Source organism: Harpia harpyja, chromosome 10 (genome assembly GCF_026419915.1).
Source record: "Harpia harpyja isolate bHarHar1 chromosome 10, bHarHar1 primary haplotype, whole genome shotgun sequence".
Lineage (NCBI taxonomy): Eukaryota > Metazoa > Chordata > Aves > Accipitriformes > Accipitridae > Harpia > Harpia harpyja.
In genome coordinates, this window is record NC_068949.1 from 14,873,728 (window position 1) to 14,901,625 (window position 27,898).

At 37.1% G+C, this 27,898-nt stretch overlaps 1 protein-coding gene across 8 annotated transcripts in view; it reads right to left on the reverse strand.

The window, feature by feature from the left end:
* Positions 1-27,898, reverse strand: part of GRID1 (glutamate ionotropic receptor delta type subunit 1) — a 557,494-nt gene that overhangs the window by 490,870 nt on the left and 38,726 nt on the right. Inside the window, exon 1 of one of the 8 annotated variants that reach the window (XM_052799331.1) lies at positions 17,047-17,091. The exons of the other annotated variants lie outside the window; for them this stretch is intronic. Coding sequence (XP_052655291.1) covers positions 17,047-17,068 — 22 coding nt within the window. The 5' untranslated portion in view covers positions 17,069-17,091. Of the gene's footprint in view, positions 1-17,046; positions 17,092-27,898 lie in introns of those variants that run through there. 8 annotated transcript variants of the gene reach the window in all.

The following is a 27,898-nucleotide window of genomic DNA, read 5'->3' on the forward strand; positions in this document are numbered from 1 at the left end:
ACACTGGCCCAACTGGCATACTTGCCTGAGAGCATCTGTCTCTGAAAGTATGAACAAGTCAAAACCAAAAAAAAAAACCACAAACCTAACCTAGTAAACCTTCTCGATGCTGAAAATGTAACCACAATCATCTCATTTGGAAGATGTTACAGGCACTTGAGACATGACACAATGCAGTACAGGCATGCAGTACAAATTGAAAACTCAATTTGTATATTGTTTTAAATGCAACATGTGAACTTAAATTTCAAGGGCATTCCTGACAGAATTAAACTCTCATTTTACTTTAGTTTGTAGACTAATCATTAAATAAATAAAAATTGCCAAGTCTGAAAGATTTGTCCCACATGGATAAAATAGCAGAAAACTGGTATCAAAATTAGAAAAATAAATCTTTAACATTTCCGTACAGAAAAAGAACACAGTTGCTTAACAAACTTCTGAATTTAAAAAAAAAAAAAAAAATACACAAAGACACATCAGACAATGTATTAATAAAGATTTTAATTTTCTGCATTGCAAACCTAACTTGAAAATAAAACAACATCCAACTTTTGCAAAGCATAAAATTCACGGTCTCTGCACGGCCATGCCATCAAAAGATGCTGCTGAGCAAAAACTGTATGTCATATGCAAACAGTGATCTTGTCCCAGAAAACTATCCCAGTACAAGGACAAATACAAAGACTTCAACAGATTTCCCAAAAATACCCAGTCAACAGTAATAAAATGCAGGTAGAGACAAGTCACAAAGTAAAAATAGGATCGCCGGTGCAGCCAGCGTAACAAAGGAGAAATTGATACAACAAAACACTTTATAACAGAGTACAAAACAAGACAAATTTATTTCTCTCAGACTGTCAAAGATCATAATCTATTCAAGAAAGTGAAAGAAAAAAAAAAGGACAGTGATACAGCAGGAGCAGCAGCCCACTTTACAGGAACCTGTTACTACTAGTTATATATCAAGGGTTCAACAACCTTTAACCGCCTGAAGGACAGGTTTCTTTCTTCCATGCTTTAGCACTATTGCTATAAATTAGCATGGCAACACAGCCTGATGGAAGAGGCAAGGAGAATGATAGTTTACCTACGGCAAATTCTCCAGCATTTTTTTCATCTGAGATTGCTGAGCTCTTAAAATCTGAAGGTTTTATGAGAGAACCAATTTCTAATTTCTAAACAGGAAGGTTAATTTTAATATTTTTAGTTATAGTTTATTATACAAATTTTTAAAAGTGACAGCAAAGAATTCTTGAGAGTATATTTTGGTTTTCTTAAAGAATATTAATAATTTCTTTTCTTTTCAAAATTGATCTTAATTAACTTTATTAAATTCCTAGAATTTCAAAAAGATGGGAATTTTTTCCTCTTTGTGAGTTTCTGGACCAACTGTATTTATCCGTATATTTGATGTTCAGACACCACAGTAACAAATGTATATGAAATAAAGCGGACATAAAACTGTCATATGATAAATAGCCTAAAGGAAAAAAAGCTGAAGGATAGAGAATGGATTTGAAGTGACAGGAGAAAGGCCTAATAATAATGAATTTAAAAAAATAGGGAATGGTTTGTCACATTTCAACACATGAGTAGTAGATATCATATTTACTCACAACTTCTTTGACTAAATTATTTCATGACCTTAGGCAAAGAATGTCTTAATCCTCTGTGGCATATTTATTTCAGCATCTATAAAACAGATGTTATTCCTCCGCCTCTGTAAATATTGCTCTCACCTATCTACTAAAAGGAATGACCTAAGATTCTGGCATGAAGGTAAGTCAGATTTGAGTCAACTTTATTCATTATGCCATACGCCATTTCTGGTTGCAGTTCTTCTGTTATTGTTTTACTACAAAACCTGCAATATACTATAAAACAGGCTGAAGCTCTATCTTTCTCTCCAAAGAAATGAAAAGTTCTACATCTTAACCACATTAATTCTGTCAGCAGTTATAGTCCAGCATATAGAAATTTCTGATTCTAAGAGACAACAAAAACATTCACTCCTATAAAACAGAAAAACGTCCTAGGATAAGACAAACTGATGGCGAACAATTTCAGAAATCAAAGAGACAAGAGCAAAGCCAACCCTATGCTGAGTTAATAAAAGCCTGTTTGTGCAGTTTATTCTTCATGTCAGAGTACCCTGTTTTAAAAGAACATAAAAACTTTGTTGTTGGTAAAATTAAACTAAAAAATTAGGCGCTTGATTTTCCTTTAGCCATAGCTCAAAGTTTACATTTCGCCCTAAAGGGTCACGCCTTCTTTTATCAATTTTTAAATATAAGTTAGTATGATATCACCATTTCTTCTTCTACTACTGTAGAACATTATCACTAGCCCATTTTATTGGCTCGTCATCCCAAATACAGAAAAGTTAAATATGTATGCTATGTAATTTTACAAATCTGCTATGATCTATTTATTTTCATGAAAGAATGTAAAGAAAAAGAGAGATAAAGGATATAGATTTCTTGTAGCTGGATGATGACAGAATTAAAGGCAATTGTAGATCACCCACTGCTGACAGTAGTTAAAGAAACAAAATTATCTATTCATGTGTCAGGGATAATAGAGGGCAGGAAAAATAAACTAAACATCAAAAATCTGCAAAGGTGGCAGTAATGGAAGGGACAAGACTGCATGCCATGCAGGTGTATTATAGATTGCAACACAGGTCCTAAGCAGAGTCCCAGGTGGGGCGATACGCAATGCCCCATCACAGCATCCCTGGGACACAGCGACAGAGCAGCCATGGGCACCCAGGAACAACTAATCACAACTCCCGCTCTGCCTGCGAGGAAGCTTTCACTAACCTCCTCCTCACTCTCTAGTTTCCTTCTTTACAGTAACTGAAGGCTTCATCTCCACACTTCTGTTCAGCTCCGAGATTGCCATCTGGCATAGGCAATTTCTTCAGGCATCAGTCATCACTGTCTTCCCATCCTCCTAATTACATCTTTTTCTAATCTGGGGTCTGTCTACAAATAAGCCACTGTCTTCAGAGCAAAGCAGCTACACAGCACAGGGAAAGGCTCTCACCACAGTATCTGATGTTCTATATTTTCACGTACTTTAGAACAATCTAAGCCAGCCACTTTCACAGCCCCATAAGTCACACAGTGACAGCAGCCCACCAGCAAAGCATATGGCCTATTCCTCAGGGCCGCTGTGACTGTCATCACTGCTCTCAAAGGTGTCCCGCTTACCTTCCACTGCCACTTCCAGGGTATTAGTGGGAAGCACAAGTGAGAAGCACAAGGGAGCAGAGGCCCCATGCTGACCTGGAGGTGTCAGAGAAGACGTGACTGGCTTGTCTCCTGCTCTACCTTTCTCTTCAATAGGGTCACAGCGCTCATAGAGCTGTGCCTCAGCCTGACAGAGCCAGTCAAGAAAGCCACTTTGGGGTCCCAGCCCCCCTGAGCTCCTGAGTCAGTAAGGACAGGGTATGTTACCTTTAACTGAAATAAGATAAAGCCAATTAGCGTCTGTCAGCAGGCTCTTACCTCTTGAGGAGTAAAAAGGCTCTGAGATCCTACTGACCTAACAAATACAGCCTTACTGGTTAATGTCCACCTTTCTTTCTCCTTTTTATCCCCTATTGTAATTTGAGCTACTTACTTTCCAAGGGGATATACCCCAATTAGCAATCCTGGTCAAACCTGTGAAGTCAGTAACTCAAATTTACTGGAAAGTCCAATATAAAACTGTAAATGTGCAATGCATACATTTAGTAATCAGTTAGCAGGTAGGAGTTTGCACATGCATACAACACTTAACAGGCATTTGCAAAACCACTTTTTGCAGCCTAAGCATGTATATGGAGTGAAGATCAAGGCCACATGGAGGGAAACAGCACAAAGATATTATATGAGAAAAAAGGCTAGCAACATTTATTGTATAAATCATGAATGCTAACCAGTTACAGTGTAGGGCGGCAGTAGTGAAGGGGAAGAAAGGAAGTGCAGCTTAACTAATCCAATTTGTTATCCTTTAGGATTTAATAGTATGTTAATCACAGTATGTTAATGATACATAAATATTAAACACATTAAAGAGTTATAAGACATTTACTTCTCATGCAATGGTTAATATATATCTATAATATATACGTTCCTAACTGATTTATTTTGCAAGTGATTACTGTACTATTAAATTCAAATTAAATACCTAGTTCTACACACTGATGCAGTTTAATTTAGTGGTGTCTAACTCTACTGCATGTATCGCCATTATTAAAAAGTTAACATTGACTAGCAGTTAATATAATGTTTAAAATACTTGTACTTTATTTTTCTGTTTCTTAAAATAGAAGTAACTAAGTTCAAATGCTGCTGTCAACCAACCTTCCACGTATCCCACTGTGCATAGAAGGGAGTATGGGTCCTATGGAAGAATTAGCATGCAATCATGTAATTTAGAAGTTTAACAGAATAACCTGGCACAACCATCTAAGTGAATGTGACCAAACCATAAATCTGGCAGTGTTTTAGTTCTGACTGCTGAATTTTACAGAAATTACTATTATAAATAACATATAAAAAAGACAGCAGGTTTTATTCTGTACAGTTGTTTCCTCGTTTTCCCAAAAAGGATCTGTGATCTGGGCTTGCATGGCCTGAAATGTAGCATCAGCTGGCAGAAGCTTCTAGAGGACAGACTCTAGAGCATGTACTAGCCACCAGCAGCCTCAGCTGGGTTTAAGCATAATTGAGTCTAAAATCACTCATATTTTATGTGGGAATGTCTTCCCCATACCATATCCTCATTCTTAGAGGACCACCTGGGCCTCCCATTCATCTTTACCTTGTACTCAACATGTGACAGTAAATTTGCCTGTCTTTTTGGTCTTGAAAGGCAAGATACCTGGCCTTTTTTGGCCACAAAACACCCATGATGCTTCCACATCACAAGGCACCATGAGACCTTAGGAAATAGAGCAGAGAGACTTTTTGAACAATCTCCCTTCTCTGAGTAATTATGAAAATCCTGAGGAAAGAGAAAGGAGAAGTACAGGCTACATGGATCTTTCCATGGCCTCATAGGTCAAGTATCATATTGAGAACATTCATGCTCATGTCACCTAGTATTTTTCTACACAACACAAGTGTGACTATAACCTAAATTTATAACACAATCAGAATAGAATTAAATAGAAAGACAAAAGGATATTTATCTCCCTTACAAGTGTTTTCTCTCTGAATTACCAAGGCTGCTGAGGCTGAGGTATTAGAGCAGATAGAGAATTTGATGGAGTTCGTTGCTAAGTTTTGTTTTGTTTTTTAAAACAGCATTGCATATAGAGCATAGGTAGGGTGTCACACCTCCTCTAGCCTACATTATTAGTCAGCAAACATTTGCTGTCAATTGCAGTTGTTATACTCACGTTGACCACAAAAAATTCCCTAGTGTCCTTTCTTATCCACATGTGAAGCATAGGCATAACATCGTTTTGCACTCATTTCACAGAAAGGTAATTTTTAAGTGCTTCAGAATAATTTCTTTATATTTTCATGAAAGGTGGAGAGCAGAAAGAAAACAAAAACATTATAAATCAATCAGTCACAAGTATTTCACCCTACCAAGCTCTCATTTGTCATCAGATTTTGCAAGACCCATTTTGAGAGCTCTGTTTCTTGCTGCATTATTCTTGGTAACTCCTTAAAGTAAAACAGTGACCTTTACTTCAGAGTCAGTGGTCCTTTTGATTCTGTCAAATCAATAATTTCTTCCAACTGCTAAAAGAAAACTAACCTGTATGTTAAGGACTCTATGTTAAAGTGTTTAAAAAAAAGCAAACAAACAAACAAAATACAAAAAAAGCCCCATAGACCCATGGGTTAATATTTATTACCTTTTTATTGATCTGAAGGTAAGAAATTCCTCAAGGCTGTTGACAAATTTGTTTCCCAGTCCTATGTTCTATGGCAAACACAGTGACATAAACAGAAGAAAAGGCTTTCTGGGACCTCTTTGTAAATACGTTCATTTATTGCTTGGTTGCTGCCAACTATTTCAACAAACAGATCAAAAGATAAAGACAGAATCTTGACAGAAGAGAAAGGACCAGGTGTATCTAAAGAGTGATACAAAAGATAATGTTTCTTGGCAAATTACAGATTTTTTGAGGGATGGGTACTGTAATGAATGGTGCATGATTCCCAGTAAGATATGAAACCACAGAGGAAAGACACACAAGGTTATGTGTTTGCTTTGGTAAGCCACAATTAGAAACCAGGCAAGAGCTGCTAAACAAGACTCCTGACAAAGTGATGGAGGAGGAGAAGGGATGGCAAAACAGGAGGAAGAGTATAGCACCTTTCTAATCACAAAAAACTTCCTGTGAAGTGTTGAAGACATATTTTTGTACCCTTAACACGTCAGGAAGGTTAAGCTAGTGAGAGCTATCTAAGTGTAAAATAATCTCCACAAAAAAAAAAAAAGTAATCATAAAATATGAAGTAAATATTGAAAGATGAAAGTTATATGTGTGTACATATCTAATGTACACACCAATACCGAGTAAGGCATTCTACCAGAGAGGTACCATTTCATTGTGCAAAGGCCATTTTCTCTTTTCTTTCTGATTTGCAGTAAGTCTGTTTATTTCACGTTTTATTATTATTACATGTTCAAGGTCTGTTAAAATACTGAATAAATATATAAAATAACTGTAACATAAAAATGGTAACTTCAAGTGACTATAGTGCAGGTGACTATAAATATGACAAGTCAAAATTCTGGGATGCAAAAGGTAAACCTTGAAGTTACCAATGAAGCTTGCATTTCACAAATATCCACACATTACTGTAGTTCTGTTTGGGCATGCCTTACACAGATTTTCTTTGGAACACCACTCTTTTATGCATTACAACACTTTGAACAGAAACCTGAAATCAGGAGTATGGCCAGGACGCAGTGTAACCTTATGACTCTAGGGGTGTTCTACTCAGATTCTGCAATCACAAAGATGAAAGGGGAGGGAAGGAAATAGCAAGCAATGTTACTGGATACGTATACAAATGTATTTGTGTCGGTTTCCTCCTTCAGGAAAAATACAGATGTTGAAGGTACAACAAATTAACCAATATGCACATACAGTATTCATTGATTAATTCTTCATTTTAATGCTCTGATCTTTGCAGTCACCCCTTAGGAGCTCTCCCAAGACCATTTCTCTAGCTTACAAGTGAGCAGGGCATATAAGACTATGGGAAAAGTTTTGATAAATCCAAGATAGAGATCACTCACTCCTTCTGCTCTGTGTACAATACCTTATACTCCTAGCATAGAAGAAAATCAGACTTGTTTGACCCGATTGGCAGCTACTGACCTTCTCTTCAAATCACAACTGTTTACAAATATATTGTGTGTTTCAGACACGTATGTAGGAACCAAACTGCCCAAATTAATAATTCTTTTCTCCTTCTTCTCCTTGGACTCTTTTAAAGATGGACAAATCTGTGTCTTCTTTCAACTTTCGCCATCTTCCACGAGCTCCCAAAGGAAAGCTACTGCTGGTTCTGAGGTTCATTCAAGGAGTTTTTAAACATCATATCTTGAATTTATATTGGGCTGATGTGAAAACATTTTACTATCGAAGTGCAAAATGCAAAGTTCTTTCCCAAGCTGGGAGATATCTCTTCCTTTTATTGTTAGAATTAATTTTGCTACCCCCTTGTTTATATTTGATCTCTTTCAAAAGACATTTAGAAACTGGCCTTCTTAACATCATCTCCTGAGAAATCTCCCTTCTGTTGATAAAGAGGACCAAAGTTTTTCCTTTTGCTTCTAAAGCAATTATTGAAGTATTTCTTGTCATCCTTAATGATTCTTGCTAAATGCATCTAATTTTGAGCCTTGGTTTTCTAAGTACCTCTCTATAAATCAGTGTTACTCTTTTATAGCTGTTCTTAGTTAACTAACTAATTTTCTTTTCTACATAAAGCCAGTGGGGAGTTCATGATTTAGCCAAGTTAGTCTTTAATAATGTTCTTCTGCTATTCTTCTTCCGCACATGGATAATTTTGAATTATGCTGTTACTGTCATCTATTTGAAAGCAGGTCACCTTACTTTCTGTTTCCCTTAGACTGTCCCCCAGGAGATCTTAAAGTTTTATATGTCTGCCTTCTTAAAACCTTTTTTTCTCTGTCCCTCTAGCAGTTCTTACCCAACCTAACTTCCTCAGCATTGGATTTTTCTAGATCAGTTTGAAGGCTGTTTGAATAATTTCCATTTTCTCGCTGTCCTTATCAACAATAAATCAATAAACAAATACTTGTCAGTTAATCAACCTGATGAATTCCAAGACTTTGCTGAGCATCTACCAATATTTTACCCCCCATAATGCCTCCTTCTTTAAACTTCACAGTCTACCAAATCTTGTATTCTCTGTCATTATAAAATCATTCATTAAAAACCATCTCACCAGCTTCCTGATTTAATCATCTTTTGTAAATTATCAAAATTAAAAGCTTTTCTCCTTGCACTGTGGGATTACGGTTTTTAATCTTTATACACTTGTCCAGGTTGCTGGTATTTTGCTAATGTTCTCCTTTGATCCTTGTTTAAAACTATTTCCCTAAGCCATTCAGCAAAGATACCACACCACCCTTGCCCAGTGCCTAAACCAACCTGTGTTTAAAAAGCCAAAATTTTCCCAGTGATATATATTATAATCATGCATTAAGTATTCCCCCCTCCCAAAAAAAAAGGTATATTAAACTGAAATCTCTTCAATCAAATGCTTGATATCATATGTGTCATTCTTTCATACCAATAGACCTAACCAGTCTATTTGGCCAGTAATTTTACTGGTATTAAAATTTTCTTTGATGTAAATTAAGGTTTCCATCAAATATTTCTAACCTTCAGGAATTACACAGTTCAAAATTTATTGTACGTGACCAGACATTGTAGTCTGAGATGACATTTGATCTATTCTTTTCCCAGCTTGAGTAAAAGCCTTAATGCATACTTATCACGTAAAGGAGTGGGGGAACTATGACATACTGATAACAGTTGCACCACAGAGAGTTTAAAGTTCTGACGTACTACTTTGTGTTGTGCACACGTCACTACACTGTAGTACATCTCACAGTCTTACTGTCATATACATTAAATACTATTACCTGCTAGCAATAATAGAGTGAGGAAAATATTTTCCTAAACTTTTTTAAACACATTCAAATTCCATTGTATGTTTTCCACACAGTCTACTTTTAACTAGAATGACATACAGAAGAAAGCAAATAGTTGGGATCTTAATAAATTAAAACAGCAATTCCACTAGAAATATTATCTCATTAGCAGAAAGCACATTTTTAAATGAAAATAATCGTGACAGCACAATTTCAGAATACAAAAAGAAAACAACATTCATGAGGAACTTTACTTGATTACTCAAATAATGAATCAGTTTGAGGATGCTGTCTCTGGATTGATACTATGTAGAAACAGAAAGTAAAGTGAAATTAATCCATTAGATAGTCCTAAACGATGTACCCACTAGATTTGGGTACTTACATACATGCAAGAATTATTCCAATGCACTCTGAAAAGTTTAAAGATTAAGGATATGAAAGCTGTTCTCATTCTCACTGACTTATATGGCCAACAAAGAGTCTTTTTTATAATTTTGAATATTGTCATCCAGGCCTACTTGTTGATTATGCAAAATAGACTACAGGAATCAAGCATATAGTTGAAAGCATCCCAAATGCCCTTAGCAGCATCTCAAATGAACAGCTTCCTAAGTGATAGTAGCAATCTATCACCAGGGAGGGCAAACACAGGAATGATAGACAAGAGTTGGGATATATCCCCTCCTAATACATTCAGAATTTTTGAGGTTTGTGGTTCAGCTGAATATTGGAATGGAATTATCTCAACTTCCTCTTTAAGTGATCAAGTTTACTATGCCAACATTTTCCTTTGGATCGATGAAAATTTCTCCTGGTTAGCATTTAGTTTCTCTCTTAAAACAGAAACCAATTTACAGGTGATTATGTATCTACATCCTTATTTTCGTTTTTAACCTGAAATACCATACTCTCAATTTAAAGTCTAAATTGTAATTAAGGACTGCAAACAAGAAACCTCAAGATCAATGTTTCATCACAGAATCACCTAAAAAAGAACAAAAAGAACAGAAAGAAAGAAAATCCCATTACATCTCACTATGAAAAATGAAGACAGGATCGGTAAAGATTACATTATAGAAGAGGACCTTAGGTTTATTTTTATAGTAAATCTATTGATTTCAGTCAAAACATTGTACATAGGATGGATTTAGGAAAAAAAAAAAAATCCAAAACTAACTTTGAAACAATGCTGCTTTTCAAAACCATCTCTGAATTTGGGAATTAAAATCATTTATACAAATTTCTGAGCCTAAATGATAGACTCTCTCCTTAAAGGTAAGAGCTAGTGAAAGGTGAAGTCAGAGGGAAGGTCAACTGGATGCTTTTAGAAAACTTGTTCTCTTGATCAAAGTCTTCTGCCATTACAATAGTTCCTAAAAATACATATATATAGCATGATAAAATAAATCCATCAGGGACTGCTTCCAGCTTTTGCGTGGGGCCAAGCAAAGAACAGTTTTACAAAATAGCTTTGAGAAAAGAGTCTGTCCGTAAAGCAGTAACAGAGAAGAATAATGGGGAGGAAATGGAAGAAAAAAAGAGGCAACTGAATTTTTCATCAATTTTTACTCCAGCTTTTTGCCCTACTCCAAAGAAAGACACCGCTTAAGTATTTCAAGCAAAATCAGTGCTCAAACCTGTTCTTTTTCCTCAGGTGTGGTCTTGGATGTGGAACTTTTTGCTCGAGATCCATTTTCAGTTTGAACTGACTCATTCTGGTTCCTTATATTCTGTAGGATAACTGAACTATGAAGTGAAGAGCTACTATTCAGTGTGGAACTCATAAAGGTGAAAGAAGGAAAACAAGACTGCTCCAGATGGCCTACCAGAGCTGCAGACAAAATATGTGGAGATGCTTATAAAATTACATTAAGAAAGATCTGACTGCATCTACAATAATAGTAAAACAACTTTGCCTATTCCAGTACAGCAACCTCACAACAAGAGGCTTCAATATGCAAATTGCAACTCAAGAGCCAGGTGTGTGTTTATGAGCTCTGCGCCCTTGAAATATGATAAATTCACCATGGGAAATAAAGATAACTAGCTTTGGAGAAAGTTTGCTTTTATCTTCCAGCACTCATATACAAGTAGTACCAAACATTCCCTTCTCCCTCTCTCCTCCTCTCACCTCCCCTGGCAATTCATCAGCCATTATGGACCATTTCAATGCTTTACCAAGTTGGGACTCGACTCGTACTCAAGTGAGTCTCTCTGCACATACAGACACTCTGCAGGAACACCTGCCCTCGCAAACATTTCCCAGTAATGTGCAAGTTTGTGAGGATCTTTCAGCAGATAACAAGCACCAATGAAATTATTTCTCCTGTTCCCTCAGTAAAAGAAGGATGGGCTCCCACTCCATTTATGACATGAATAAAGGTTTGGGGAAAATGAAGTATCTGGTGTATTTTGTTACCATGGTGATCACCCCCTTTGGAAGGCCAAATGATTTCAGTTTGTTGGCAGAATGATTTGTAACTGAGTTTCAGAAAAGTGTGTTGTTCATCATATTTTGACTGAAACAACTCTTATTTAGCTTTGTCTTTTGCCTTGTCTTTGGATTGCAGAACAATATGGCTAAAACATGAGAAAATCTGTTGATGTTATTTACTGTTCTGAAGCCCCTGGCACTAACAAAAGAAGAGGAATGCTGTTCAGCACCAAAAATGTCTTCAGTGGTTAGCATGAAATGCCTTAACACTTGACCCCATAGGACCAAGGAGGAGACAACTTATTTTAGATGCATTGTGCATTATATATAGTCTGTCTGGAGTGAAAGATTCTGCATCTTAGCTTCAAATGCTTAGCCAAAATATAAACTGTACAAGTGCAGCTATACAAGCTGTACACTTGGGACATTGCACCATACAGGAGGGAAAACAATGAAGTGCTAAAAATCATTTTTATTCAACTCAATACCATCTGATATTCACAGCTACTTATTTAACAGAGTAACACCTGGTGCAACAGGGACAGCACACTATAGTTCCTCTGATCAGGTAGTGTATGTTGCAGAGAAGGGCTCCCCAGCTGGGGTAGTACTAAGCCTGGTACTCAAAGGACTCCGGATACAGCAGGAGTTTAAATATTTTAAAGCAGCAAAAGCATTTTAAGGCTGCAAAAACTATTGCTGTTACCAAGACAAGTCCTGCTTTCCTCTAGTCCCAAACATTCCACCTAGTCCATGACACTCTAAGCCTTTGTGCCAGCATGGCTGTTTGTGTGGCTGCAGCGCTGTCTGGATCCCAAAGCTGAAATAAAGTCTAAAATAAAAGGGCTCATCATGTGGCTATGGAGGCATGAAAAGAATGGGGAGGTAAAAAGGACAGGTAGCGACAGCTTTGTTTCCGTGCCAGTGCTAAGCAAAAGCCCTCCTACCTCCCCCAAATCTGTTTCCAGGTTTGAAGACATAATTGGAAATTTAAAATGTGAGCTTTTATGGCATTTGAATGTAAAACAATTGTTACCAGCACTTTAGAATATTTTGTGTAATATGAATTATTTTTTCCAACTTTTCCATTTATGCTACAGTATCATAATTCTTTTTTCTTTGACATTTATTAACAGGAACATTATATTAAAGCAATGCAATCCTCAAGAACTCTTAAGTTTGTGAAGAGCTATTGCTGATCCCTCAAGCTGGTCATCTGTTTCTCTTTCAGATACTGCAGTCAACATTCTGGAAATTATTACAGTGCCAAGTAAAGAACATTCATTCTGGTGCAGAATTTCATAGCAGGAGATGATACCTAAAAGACGTAACAGGTGCTTGGCCACCATGAAACCAGCTGTACCTAAAATACCTTGTAACTGTAAAAGTAAAAAATCCCAAGCAAGCTCTGTTAGGAAATCTCTGATGCAGATTTCTGGGATTTATTATTTTAGGTGTTGATTGGTTTTGGATGGAAACCAGACTTCTCAGGAGACTTTACAAGGTTCAGTGAGTCTCACTGGAAAAGGACTTTTGGATCCAGAATCAAGACTAGAAAAGGTGTACACCAAAGAACATTTATTAGCCCAGTGTCTATGTAACTCATGGCAATATGAAAAGACAACAGAAACGTTTCTGTTCTGTCCTCCAAAATTAGAGGTGACTGCCTTCATTTGCTGTTTACAGAGTATATCTTCTCTCTCAACTTTTGGAGCAAAAGGCCCACACAAACACTCATTTTGACATAAAATAGAAGTTTTCAAAATCAGACATTTTTGCAGGACCAAGTACAGTAACAAATTGAGAGGAAGTTCAAATTATACTGGAGTGAACACTATCAAAACCACATTACTATCCAGACAAGGGAGTACAATATACCCATCACAGCTATTCCACAGATTACAAAGAACTATCCTACACTATATAGAGGATAATGGAAGAGGATTCTCAAATCTGAAAGTAAATTTAGATTAAAAATTTGGGAATCCACACACAACCTCATTTTCAACAAGGCTAAAATATACAAGCCAACATTTAGAGTGTGCCCAATTAACATTCAGAGATGCATAGCAAGGCTCCTCCTAGGAAGCCCTAAAGTTTTAAAAACGAGGCAATAGATGTGAATGAAACAGATAGATGCATGGTGTCCAGAGAAGGGCACTAAAATCCATCATTTAACATAAGGTCTGCTTCCACATACTCCTGAGCATGTCAATGCTCTAGCCTCGTTGCACTTGAAAGCAAACCTTACAAAAGAGTTAATTAGAACAGTAGCTTGATATTTATCATGGAGATGCCATTCCCCAGCATGAGTTGCGTTTACTCTACACTAATACTGAGCATAATTTTCATCTTTTATTGATTTATGAATACTTCACACTATGTAAAATATTGTCAGATTATAATTCTCTGTCTATAAAATGGCAAGCAAACATCCAGCCATCTGTTTGGCTAATGAGAACAATCACCCAGGCTACTTTTCAAGCATAACGCATCCCAGTTTGAAAATGCTTTCAGTGTAAGCACCTGTTCATACATATCAATTAAAATGATAATTACTCTGTTAGTGAATATAATAAAAATAAAATAGTTACAGCTCTATGGTTTACCAGTTAAGACTGCTGAGTTCACTGATAATATATTTCTGTGCTCATTTTTTTTTTCCTGACCCATTCTAAGACCAGATCAATTTCACGCTAATTTAAGGCAATATATGTTTCAACACTTGAGAACTTACATTTATGAAACAGCACAACAGAACTCCCTCTGGAGGCACATACTCTCCTAGAACACATCTCTCTTCATGACAGATCATGTTGACATGCCTTCCCATCAAAAAGAGAGGCGACCTCTCCCATGAAAGAGAAGGCCATACTTTCCAAGAGGAACAAGTAAATGATGGAGCTAAACAAGAATGGGAATTCTGCTCTTTGTAGAGAGTTCTTACTACAGGGTAATTATCAGACTTTTTTTTTTTTTTTTACTAACAATTACTAGCAATTAGCAATTAACTCATTATACAAATTGGATTATGATGTGTTTTATAGCGTAAGTGTTAAAACATTAAAGACAGATAACTAAAAAATGCAGTACAAAAAGGTATATTAAAATGTCCCCTGAAAAGCAAATAGGTGTCTTTAAGTTATTTTAGAATTAATACATTTTAAGTTCTAATTCTGCTCTCTGTGAGTGACAAAACCCCTTTTAAAAATTAAGATAGTAAGATCTCAAATCATCAAACTAATCCATATGCAGATTTTTTAAAGAGCCAAATCTCTGAATATATTTTTTTTAATGAAAAATACAATTTATCTTCCACTTCCTAGCAAAGGAAGGGTCATGAACATGACCACAACAAGAACATGTCAGGGAGCCACATGTGGAGCCAACAACAGTTGCAGACGAAATGGAGCAACCTGGGACAGAGGAACCCTACCCCTTTTAATGCTCTCACCTCTACCAGCTAGTACTAGTTGTAAAGCTATAAACTCATGTTATATTTCAACACAGAAGCTAGAAAGAGCTTAGAAACATTAAGAAACTGGATCTTGAAACTGAAGAAAACTATTGTGAGCACAAGATTGTTGCAGGAAACTATGCAGGATTACAAACGTCTAGACAAGGCTCTCTTGAACATAAGTTTGGGTAGGATCACCTCTGGTGGGCTTTTCTGAGACTCCTACTCATTTTCCCAACAAGAAGAAAGACAGAAAGAAAGAGGAAGTAAAAGTTTCTGTAGAAGTAGAAGAGAATAAACCCTTCCCTGTTTCCTTTTGAACAAAGGTACAGCTTCTGCACCTAAAAAGCCTAGGACTGGACTGCTGGGGATGTGCTGGGAAAAACATGCAGAACCAGCTCACGCAGTACTTGAATTCATGTCCCTCACTCACACAAGCACTTAACTTCAGTACAGAAAGTATTCTCAGAAACCTTACATATCCTTTCCACAAAATGCAACGCTGCTGTTCATGTTTCTGTCACTCTGCCAGTTTTGTCCAAAATGACTGTCAATGTAGAAGAAATTCTTCAAATCTGTATTGTTTACTGTTTCTCAAAATCTTTCTGAAGTATGACTATAACTAGAAGTGGGCCTGTGCTCCTGTGCTGTGACCAGAGGTACATATTTTGGAGGATCTCACTGGTACCCACCCCTTGCCACTATTCACTACAGTGAAGGCTGTTCTCTGTTTTTAAAATGAATGCAGGAGATTCGCTGTGCCATTCCCAGCTCTGATAGGTACTGAGTTTCAGAGACTCCTGTCTGTTAAAAACCAAAGTTTAGCATCCAACAGTCACAACAGCCTGAAACATTCCTTCTGCCAGTGCTGTATGGGCACCTCTTTAAAGTCAGTGGGGATGAATGCAGTGAAACCTTTTCACAGTAAAAATATGTTCTTACTGCGTTCATGTCCCTTTAGTTATCTCCTATGCTAAAATGAAACACAGCTGCCAAATGTAACATCCTACTCCTATATAGATTTTCTAAAATGGGCTTCAGGTATTGCTGGAAATATATTTCTTCTATAACTGAACCTACTTCAGTGTCGATGGAGGTAACTGACATTGAGAATGCAATTGTTGTGAATATGGATTCTAACTTCCATATCACCTTAATTCATTTTAATGTATACAAAAAAAGGCAGCCCTCCAAAACAATATACTATATATGATAATATAAACAAGTTTCTTCCTTGCTGGCATGTAACAGATTTAGCCAGTTGTCATAAGTAAGAATTGCATAAAGAAAGAAATGTAAATCCAGGTATTACACCTGTAATCACATTGATGCATGAGCTACCAGAGCAATACTTGCGTATGTGTACAAGATTCTCATGTTGAAACTGCTTTTTCATCCACACTGGAAAGTGAAACTCACTTATTCTCTTTAATAGGCTGAGAAGCAGCTTCCACGTTTTCATTTTCTAGTCTGAACTGATCTCTTGCAACCAATGAAACAGACCCCTGCTTCTCATTCTGCCTATTGTAAACTTCCTTCAAGAACCTGTTTTTCCCTACCTTCTTTGATTCTTAACCTCAGTGTACAAGTCAGTACTGGAACCGAATTCATGGGGCCTCATTCCACATAGGTTAAATGAGGTGACACATAAGGTGACTCCTGACAACTGTGGCTACATCAAATTTATGCTGGAACATGCGTGGATCAGGAAAGTTTGCTATTCACATCCACTCTTGTCTTTGTTACTGGATGGAACTTAATACATCTATCAAACAAGTAGACTATTTTCTGGTTTATGGCTATACACTTATTTTTTCCTCCAGGGAAATTCACTGCAAGTATTACGGTGCAAAAAGAACATTTATATTTCATATACAGTGCTGTGACTAGCAACACTTTAAGAGATAGCACACTTTACCCATAGGTACTTTTTCATAGTTCACTGAAATGTGGATGTCTGGTACAATAGATATTAAATATTTTTCTTCCTCAGTTTACTCACACAATCCATCAAAAGCTGACATCAGTAAACATGACTACGTTAACCAATTGCAACACTTTCCAGTATAGTAGACGTGCCTGGAAACTGACAGTGATTTTAATATTAGCTTTGACCAAGATAAATTCTGACACAACTTCCACCATATATATAATTCTCTAAAGACCCTGATAGACAGAACCCATTTTATGTCCTCAGAGCACCAAGTGCACCCTGTCATTTTGAAAGATTTCTTAGCCTTAAGTCAGCCCGAGCCATCATGACAAAAAAAGCAATTGTCTAGAGTACAAGAAACCCAGAATGAAAGAAAATTGATTTTTAAAATGGATCATATGTACTTAGTGACTTTTACCTAAAGAATTGAAAATGTACCACATAAATAATTATCCTCTGACAACATATCTAGAGGGAATAAGCCACCCTTTTTGCAGAAACTTGTCACTGAAATGGAACAGGTAACTGTGGTTATATGGCGGATAGGTATGAAGAAAACATTCCCTTGCTCTAGACAAAACATTTAAATTGTCAATTTTTGCGGAAGTTGGTGGAGAAATCTTAAGAGTTTATTCTAAAGGCTTTCATACCCAATTAAAATTCACAGAGATGCATGAAAAATTTCCATCTGGTCTCACTGACTTTCTGTCCATTCCTCCTATTTCAACTTGCATTTTCAGTTTCATGTCTGCCCATAGATTTTGTAATTGCATTTTGATCAACCACATGAACTGTGTACTGGACATTCTGTTTTTATTGGTTCCTGGTCTTTATGTAACTAATTAATGATATTTCATTCCTGTCAAATTTCAGATCAGCTTTCATTCAAAAGCAACATAGGTAACATCAAATTGCATTAATGATATTAACTAACTATTTCTGAAAATCAGCCAAAGAAAATATATCTGTCCTAGCAGCCAGTAAGTGTACTAAAAATTCCATCATTGACTTCAATGTACTTTGGATTTTCACCTAGATAGTATCAGCACCATGTTGAGCTTGATGTGTCAAATATTTTTTGTAGCCATCTGAGAAAAACTTCATCATGCTAAGCATTTACGGAAAGCCTTGTTTTGTTATAAATTGAAAAATATTATATGGCAAATTCAGCTTTAATAAGAAGTATAAAAGAACAAGCTTTATTAACATTATTTGGGAGTTCCTAATGGAACTGATACCACAGGTTCAAAAACATTTCTTTGCTTTTCCACTTGTAGACTATGGCTGAGATGCATTGTCTTAAAACAGGCAATATGGAGAAATTCAACCATCAGCAGTGGTGGCTAACCTCAAATCATCAACAGCTTACCTACTGATATTGTTTCTACCACCTAACTAAGCATTACTAACCAGAACACATCCCTGGTGTTTAAATGGCAATATCTTTCTGTTCCTTCTGGAGCTGTGACTCTGCTTGTTTTACCTGCAGTCTGGCTGCTAGGATACAGTGGATTACAGGAAGAGAGGGGGAGAAAAGGAGACAGGAGAAAGGAAACAGCCTTGGTATTTTCCTCCTCTGCTTCCTCCTTCCTCACATATGCAGCTTTGGAACTAAAAGAACAGAAAACATTATTTGTATTCCTGCAGTCAACACTGATTGGTCCTTGTGACTTTGCAAGACCACAGTTCCCACTCCTACTGTGATAGGGAAGCAGAAGGTCCGCACTGCATCGTCTCAGGGAACCCAGGGTTCAGTGAGAATGACAGCGTAGTATTTTACAATTGCCTTAAGGCTTTTACTCTACTCTGCTACATCTCCCACACTTCTTTTCAGGTCTGCTCGCTTCTCAGTGACTCTCAGCCAAAGCTTAGCTCTTCATGCAGCTAGCTTTGAAAAGCAACACATCTGGGTGCAACCTCAACCTTTTTTCTCTTCCTCCAAAGGGACTTTCCTTCTTCCCTTCCCAGTATTCACAGAAACAGTGATGTTTGCCTTTCTGCCTTCTTTTTTCCCAGAATTACCTTTAGCTCTTTCTGACTAGAACTTCACTGTGTTTGACTTACTGTTTCTCAATTAACAGCCCACCTAGATTCAAGTAACATACATCAACAGTACAGCTTGGTGCCCACATACTCATCACTGAATATAAACAAGGTAGCTTTATACTGTTGCCTAACACCTGGATGACTAAAGAAAAGTCATCTGCAATGAAACAGTACAGACACTCAGTTCTGGGAAACAGTATGTGGCCAGTATATGGAGTACAGAAACTAACAGCTAGCAGGAGGAAATCCCAAACATCCCCTAGGAGAGGGTGTCATCTTCTACCCCTCACCCACTGCCTTCTGAGAGAACCTGGACAGACCCAACTGCTCTGACTCCTTAGACTGAGGGTTGCTGCACAGGTCACTGCATAGACAAAACATCACGAACAATAAATTGCTGTCTTGCTACCTTGGCTTTCCTATCATAATCCTGCTCAGTGTTTTGAGATGGAGGTAAGGAAACCGATCCCAGATCCCGTGCTTACAATGGACAAGTACAGGGATACTCAAAAATGGGCGGTTTAACTGGGCATACGTGCACTCAGTGGCAGATCCCTACCTATCCTGTGCAACACTCAGTTAGATCACATACCATTTACAGCAAACTGTAATCAATTTTTCCATTTTTTGCATGAATATTTTGCCCCACTTCATTAAATAACTTTTTGCTAAATAGCACACACACCCACACATTATATTAAAATATTTTTTTCTTTTTTTTTTTTTTTTACAAAAACTTAAGTGGAAAACTAAGAGCCACTATCAAATATCTAAGGGCTGCTCAGAAAGTATCTCCTGAAAACATCAACAGACAAAAGCTCTTTCAACAGATCTTGTTTCAGAGAAAATGAAAATATGCTAAAGACAAAGAGCCTAGATACATCAAATACCATTTTGTGTGATTTTAGTTTATGAATAATAAATAAACCAATTAATTTCTCAGAAAATAAAACTCTCTGCTGCAACCCTTACACATATGTTCTAGCAGTGTGTTTTATTTAATTCCACAGATGTAATTAAATGTGTCATTCATTTGTTCTCCATTATGGTATTTCAGTCAAACATAAACAGCTTTCAGACTTCATTTGTAAGAAAGCTACATTGAGCCAAGAATTTGCTAACTTCAGAGCAATAGCTTGAGAGGTCTTCACAGGCTTTTAGCTGTTGTCCCATCTATTTACAAAGAAATTGAGACTAAACAGCTATACACATACACGTGTGTAAGTAAGTACCAATTTATCATGGCATTAACATAGAATAAATTGACAGATTCCTTCCCCCCACATACATTGTGATAGATGATGCCTTCATGGCATGTTCCTCCTATTCTTGGTAGTTTATCATATATTTAATCATGCCTCTGGTTAAGCTATGCTCAGTGGTTTCATTTCATTTGTACAGTTGGAAAATATGTGCTGCTGGCAGTTATGTAAAGGAGTCTGCTACGGTGAATGACTGAAATGGAGAAGAGGGAAAGGGCATAAAGAAATTGTGAAGGGAAGTGGAGTACAGCATTTAATTCTTCTGTTTCAATAAACAAGTCCAGAAATCCAGCCTATCGAGGAAAGTCCCTTTCATGTTACAAGTGATGTGGCTTGACTGTGGTAGAATTCAGCTCAGCCATCATCTGCCTGAAAAAGCTCATTTATAAACGGGGTGGCAATGGCAAAATGAATCCAGGGAAGCATTTTTTCAGAGAGGAGGCTATTGACAAGGCTGTACTGCAGAAAGAATGCACTGTGAACAGAATTATCTGTCACAAGATAACTCACTGCAAGGTCAAACGTTGACCTTGCACTGATGAGGCAAAAGAGGCTCTCAGGAGGCAATAGAAGAGGAGTTGTTTGAAGGTGGAATTGGGCCAGATCAGCTTCCTTTAGAAGACTGCAAGCAACTGTCGTTGCTTTCTGAAAGGATTAGCTACCAACACAGGACAGTTAGAACCTTTTGGGGTTTTCACCCTGTTGTGCCAAAAGTCAGGATTTTCCCATCTCTTGCCTACTGCACTGTGTTCTCAAGACCCCAGGACAGCCTGCTCTGAATACTTTCTACTATAAAAAGGCCTGCACCCCTTCTCACTTGTACCAAGCATAAATCAATTAGAATAACATAAATATCAGGCACCAGAATAATTAAGGGACCATCCATTATGTATTCAGAGCATGCCCAAGATGAACTGGAATAGGCTAGCTCATTCCTCTTCATAGACTGCTAACCAGAATTTCCAGAGTTTCCTTACTACGTTTATTTGAAGTCCTGCAACGTCACCCGAAGCAACGTATGTTCTAGATTCTCCATAGATGGATGGGTGGAAAGGGTGGAAAGTTTTGTATGGTGGTCCTCCCAAAGGCCTCTGCTGCTACACAAGTACTTCAGTACCCCACGTGATGCCTGAGAGTCTATGAACCCACTAAGAGATGTTCATTTCAGCTAGATATTCAGCCTTCAGCACAAAGTAACTCAGTGAGTCAGTTAGTTCTGTCCTTCACCTTCTTGAGATGAAAATCACACAGTGCCTAGAAACAAAGAAGTATATTCAGACATCTCTGTCAAGGCCCACAGCTGCTACATGGTTATGTATCTAGCTGCTATCCCATCTATAGCCAGACAAGAAATTTTTTAATTGTTTAGTGGGTTCTCAGTTATAAAATGAATAATGCATTCACAACACTAAAATCGACTTTAAAATTACTGTCTGTACCTTTGATTACAGCCTTCTTCCAATTGGGTAATGAAGGCAGTAATTTCTGTTTTTTAAGAGAAGTTTGGGTTTGTTGATTAAATATTTACTACTGCTAAAGCCCTACTTCTCCTTAAAATGTAGAAGATTTTAAGATACAAAAGATCTTCTCCTTTAATTTGTATCTATTTCTGTACTCCTCACACAGTTTGCAGCTGCACATCATAAGTGAAATGCTTAGACAAAACATTGTGTAACTATTGGCCAAGGAAAAATCCTAAAATTTAGTTTCTGAATCTGAGAAAGTAAAATGCTATCTGAAAAAGAAAAGAAACTGAACAAAATTTTCTCAGGAAAAGAAAAAATAAGAGTGCATACTATTGAAATAAAAACTTGTCCAAGTAGTAAAGATTCAACTGTTGAGTTCAATTATTTCTGTTTGGGGGGGGTGGGGTATTTCAATATAATTTCATTTTTTAAATGAATTTGCTATGGTCTTCCTTTATATTTTCCCCCACTAAATTTTACATGGATGTCATTATACATCATAATTCTGTAATTACAAGTTTCAGTGGGGAGATGACATATAATTAGATGTAATTATGCTCATTATGTAAATGCAACACTATAAATTAAAATTTACAGAAAAACAACTAAGACAAAAATAAAGTCACAAGAAAAAAATTTAAACACATCCATGGGGTAATAAACTCAACAACAACAAAAAAGAAACCGATAAACAAAGTAAAAAAACTGTCCAGTAATATAAATTTCTCTTCCTACCCCTCTTTAAGAATTCATGTTATTTAGCATATGTTTTTATTTTACTTTTTAAAATGCGTGCAAGAATAGGACCAGATCAGACAACTTATCAGCCCTTAGATTAAAAGCATTTAGAATATGAACCCCTCTCCTTCCCCAAATGGAAGCATTTTTATTAACCCGGCAGTAAAAGTCCCTGGACTTCTTAATCACTGATAGCTAAAGAACCAACACATATCTCCTTTAGCTGTTTTACCTTAACCTTTTTTACTGCACTGCAGATTGTACAGCCAGACTCCTCTCTTTGCTATAATCATTGAGGTTCTGGATAATTGTGGAACCCAATGTAGTTGTCTGGCTTCACACAACAGACACTGAGAGCTTAAAGCTACTCCCCTTGTAACTGGCAATAATACTTCTGAGATGAATCATACAAAAAACTCCCACAAAATTAGAGGATATCGGGAGTCACTCCATTATATTCAGATGGAGTTAGGTCAGGCTCAGACATGAGAATCTGGTCTAGAAGTCACTGGAAGGTGCTGGCTCTGCATTGCATCATTTAGTACTTCACCACTGGGATCATAAGCTTGCAAAAGAAATCTGGGTTTGCTCTTTAACATCTCTTTGGCAATGACTGGAAAGCGTAAACAGTTTTTGTCTCTTCTTTCATTGCTGACATTGTCAGTTATAACGACAGGGTGAGGTGCAGAACTCAGCACTTAATTAGGCAGCAAAGGGGGGATATGTTTTCTGGTGTTTCTTGTTTAAAACATGGAGTATCTATGAATTCCTAAACCTATGGCTCTATTCCATTCCTAACCTACAGGTCTTAAAAACTGAAAGAACTCGTTTTTAAAAGCTTAGCCACTCACATTTTATGGGGGCTTAGCTAACTGTGAAAGTACCATTTGATTTAATAACTGAACTTTGGCAAGGTGAGATGAAGGATTTTTTCCTGCCTGTGTCTACAAGGGATGCCAAACGCTCTCCAGCTCTCGGGAACCACAGGCGGTCAGATGCTCAGTCTTCACGCAAGTAGCTTCAGTAGCAGCAGGGGCTGCTCACTGTATTCCTACAAGTGACAGTCTTTTCTGGAGGATTCAGCCTATAATACTTTTGAATTCTCCATTGTTACCATTGGTAGGAGTTTAAGACACCTGGATATTATTACATTCCGTATCATTTAAATAAACAAAAGCTGTATCCCATAAAAAAATTAATAATGCAAACATTTTATAACCATCCTTGGGGACTCTGAGGTAGAAGTCAAGGCCTACAGGAAACATTTGCTTCCAAGACCAAAATGTGCAAGTTACGATTTTGTGGCAGCATGTGGGAGGCTGTTGGTAAAGTAGCAGTTGCATGTTAAAAATCCAATATGGGCTTGAGGAAAACATTTTTTATTTCCCATAGAATAATTCATCACATGCTCATAGCCAGAATATCCACAGGGCTCTGCTCACCAAGGAAATGGGAGCTATTTTCATACTACAAGCCCCCACATTACACAAGGCAGAACCTGGAATGGCTGTTGTTCAAGTGAACCCTGACGTCTTTGAAGACCCAAAGACTTTTCATCTTTCAGGACAAAAAATAAGTAATCAGTCATGCCTTTTGTTCTTATTACACTACACACAAAAAGCAGCTTTACCAGCTCTCTTTATTGTTCAAGCACATTTCCTCAGGTGCTGTTTTCTACAATATATTGCTGAATTTGTGTCTCTGAAAACTGGATATGCTAAAAAGAGCCAATGTATTTGCCCCAAGGAAGAATTTACCATTCCTTTTACCCTTGCACAAAGCCTAAGGAAAAAAAAAAAAAAAAGCTTTATCCAGAAAAAAACCAAAAGTGTTAGAAGATCAAAATGTAACCACATATTCTAGAAGCCTGCTGATATTTAGGCCTGTCTGAACTCAGATTTAACAGAAATAAGAATAGTTGACCACTTATTCATACCCACAAAAAAACTTGTATGAACGCTCTTAATTCAATTTAAACCATACATGGTAACTCATGCTAAAAGCCACAACTTGCTCCAGTGTAGCCAGATACAGCTTTTAACATGCCACAGGTTTCATCAAACCCATACACATTTTGAATTTTAAAAAGGCTTGGGCAGTAAACTTGTGGCTGTTGACCAGTTAAGCGAAAATCACCAAGATCACTGTGATTCTGTTATGCTGGAGTTGAAAAGGCTATTAGGCTGTTGAGTAAACAGTTCCCTTGTCCCTCTTTCCTGCACACTTGTTTCCTGTACTTATTCTCAGTTTTATTTCTTCTTTCATGCCAGCACCCACACTTGAATCAGCCCACCCACTTTTCATCTGCCAGGCAATCATCCTTAAAACATACAGCTACCTGGCAAAGACTCCCAACACTGTTCTCCAAGGACTCTCATCCTTCCCTCTTTGAGCAGTGAGCCAGTATCATGTATGTATTTACAAATGCTGTAGTAAAAAGCTTAGAGCAGCAGCTCCAAATGGAATAAAACTGTGTCCGTCCAAGAATGAATAATAAATGTGAACATGCAGTGTTGCCTAAAGAGTGCCATCATTTTTTCCACCTATATTCCTCCTCAGAGAGCCAGTTCTAGCTGGGGATTTGTCATGTACATAATATGGAGCATGAAAGGCAGGAGAATAAAATTACATTTGAAAAAGGAAGAAGATTTGGAAGCCAGGACAGATACGTTGTGCACCTGATGCTGCACTCCACATTGGTATCTGTCTTCTGTGGAGAAGATTAATTTAGCTTGACATCAGCTTCTTAGGATACGTTCACTTCATCAAAAGATTTCTGAGCAGGAAGAGGAAAATCCCCAGACTCTGACTCCTCAGAATTTTTAACCAAGTTAGGGCTCAAAAGCAAAGGGATACATTGGAAGAAGGAAAAACAGAGAGTTTGTACCAAAGAGAAGAGAACTCTGCAGCAGCAGGTACCTTTGTTACCATGATTTTTGAGAAACAGGAGAATTCCGAAGGGTGATGGAATCATTCTGCAAAGTCAAAACTCAAACTATTGGTCTCCAGTGAGACAGTAAGCAGACAATAGAGCAGATATCATTCACAAAAAGTGAAGGTGAGCATTTGCAATAAGGCCTCAATTTCAATAATCAAGGAAAAAAGTCATTAGCTTTAGTATATTATTAAACTCTAAGACTATTCTGTATACCATTTCCCTCCAAGTTTTCTTCAAGAAAACAGGCTAAAGAAACATAAACTATTTGAAAAATAGACAACAAAACACTTTTTTCCTCTTGCTATAGATCTCATTCTGAAACAAAAAAAAAATATTTAAATCACAAAATAAAATACAGGAAAACCTTGCCCATACAAAGATAGTTCATAAGGTGTATCATTGTAAGAAACAGGAGGAAAAATGAACCAAGCAATGCCAGATGACTGCATTCAATCAACAGCATGGCTCCTCCAGTAGTTTTACTAGTTTCTTCTCTGATTTTGCACCTCTGGATCTCTCAAGTAACTGAGAGTCAGCTCTGCAGCTGACTTTCTGAGAAAGTCACAGAGAAAGAAACTGAGAAGATCCCACACATGCAATTATAGGTGACTATTTCCATAAATTCTGACAAAATAGAGGGTATCCTTGATTAAAGGTCTACATCCAAAGAAGTTCCTTTAGTATGGCAAATCAGGAACTAGCTTATGGCATGTCCCATTCACACTGTACAAGACACTCAGGGCTTTTCTCTCCCCCCTCACGTTGTTCGGTTTAAGTTAATGATTTAAAAGTAATTAAATTCAATAAACCGTGACAGATTAAATAAAAACTAATCAAAGTAAATAAATTACTGGTTTCACACACGTCTATTGTTTTGGGCAACAGAACAAAAGGAACTAGATGATGAGAGTAAACAAAAGTGAATAAAGTAAGAGGAAAAAAGCCTTTAGTGGTTGAGACACATTACAACTGACTAAGATTAACTTTTCTGTCTGTTCTGCTGCAAAATAGTCTCTGTATCAGCTAACAAGACAATCTAATGAGACCTATCAGGGGACTGTTATAACAAGATTAGGAGAGGGACCAGTAGTGAGGCTGTTTCTGCACAGTCAAGAAAAGGATTTGTATTTAATTAACAGCATTTATCTCAACAATCCATTCCTAAAGAATGGTCTGATAAAGGCAACCAGTCTCTTGAACCAGTTGGACATTTAACCTCACAGATGATAGTTTTAAAAGAATAAATCTGGGATAACCCTTTGTTGACTACTGTGAAGATATAACAGAACTATCATTTGGTTGGCACTAAACTTAAAGTAAATTGGATTTAACCCCTTCCATTCTCCTCCAAATAATCCTTACCCAGGACAAAATACATACATAAAGTTAATGTGTGCTCTGTATAGCTCAAGTCATAAACACAATGGACCGAAGACTTTAGGGTTTTTACTGAATCCGAGCCACAACAATCACAGCATGTTCATGGTGGAATGCAGACAAGAAGCACCCTTGCCTGTACGATGGGTCCAATGAAGCATGGGGATTAACTGCTAAAGCCTGAAGATAGGTGCCTGACAGTTAGTAATAAAAATAATTTTGTAGTAATAAGATTAGGAGAATCCTAGGACAAGTAAATGCCACAGAAGGATTAGTTTTAGTACTGAGATTAAAAGTCACAAGTTTCTGCCTCCCAGACCTGCATTTAAATAATACTTCTAGTAATTCTTCACAGTTATTTTTCTTATTGCACCCTGAAAGACACTGGCAAGTTCTTTAAAAATTACTTTACGTGTAAGTACAAAATGAGAATGTTGAAATATTTACAGAGGAAGTACCTACACACTTCTGAAGAGTCCCTGAACTTGAGCAATTTAAAACAAGCACCATTTTGTACAGTTGACTGATCTAAAAGTAACTGAAACTATTGTACTCATCTCTAGCTACAAGAACAATAAAAGTACAGTGATGATAATTCTTTAATTCATATTTGTTCAGAACAATTGAGCTGGCATGCTCCAATGTGAACCTTGGGTTCGTTAAGAACCAGAGTAGTCATCACGCAGGCAAAATAATCTTGTTCCCCCTCCCACCTACATTGGGCAAAAATAACAAACAACCTGCCAGTTACTCCAACACAAAAATGCCAAATACAGAATCCTCCTGTTGCTTATCTCTGCTGGAACTTTCAGGTGTATTGTCACTTCCATCATCATCTTATTTGTTAATTTACTTTAAATCATTGTAATTGAGCAGCTTATTGGCATATAAAGCTTTCTGATGATATTGAAGCCTCTAAGCCTGTTCACTACATAGACAATAAAAAACTACATAACTCTCGTTGTCTCCAACTTTCACTATTAACATTGTTCTCTCTAATTTTAGACTTTTGTAATATGGCTGACAGGTTTGGTGCAAGGCTCATGGCTATGACATCTTTTTCAGGCAAGAACTTCCTACACGATCATTCCCTT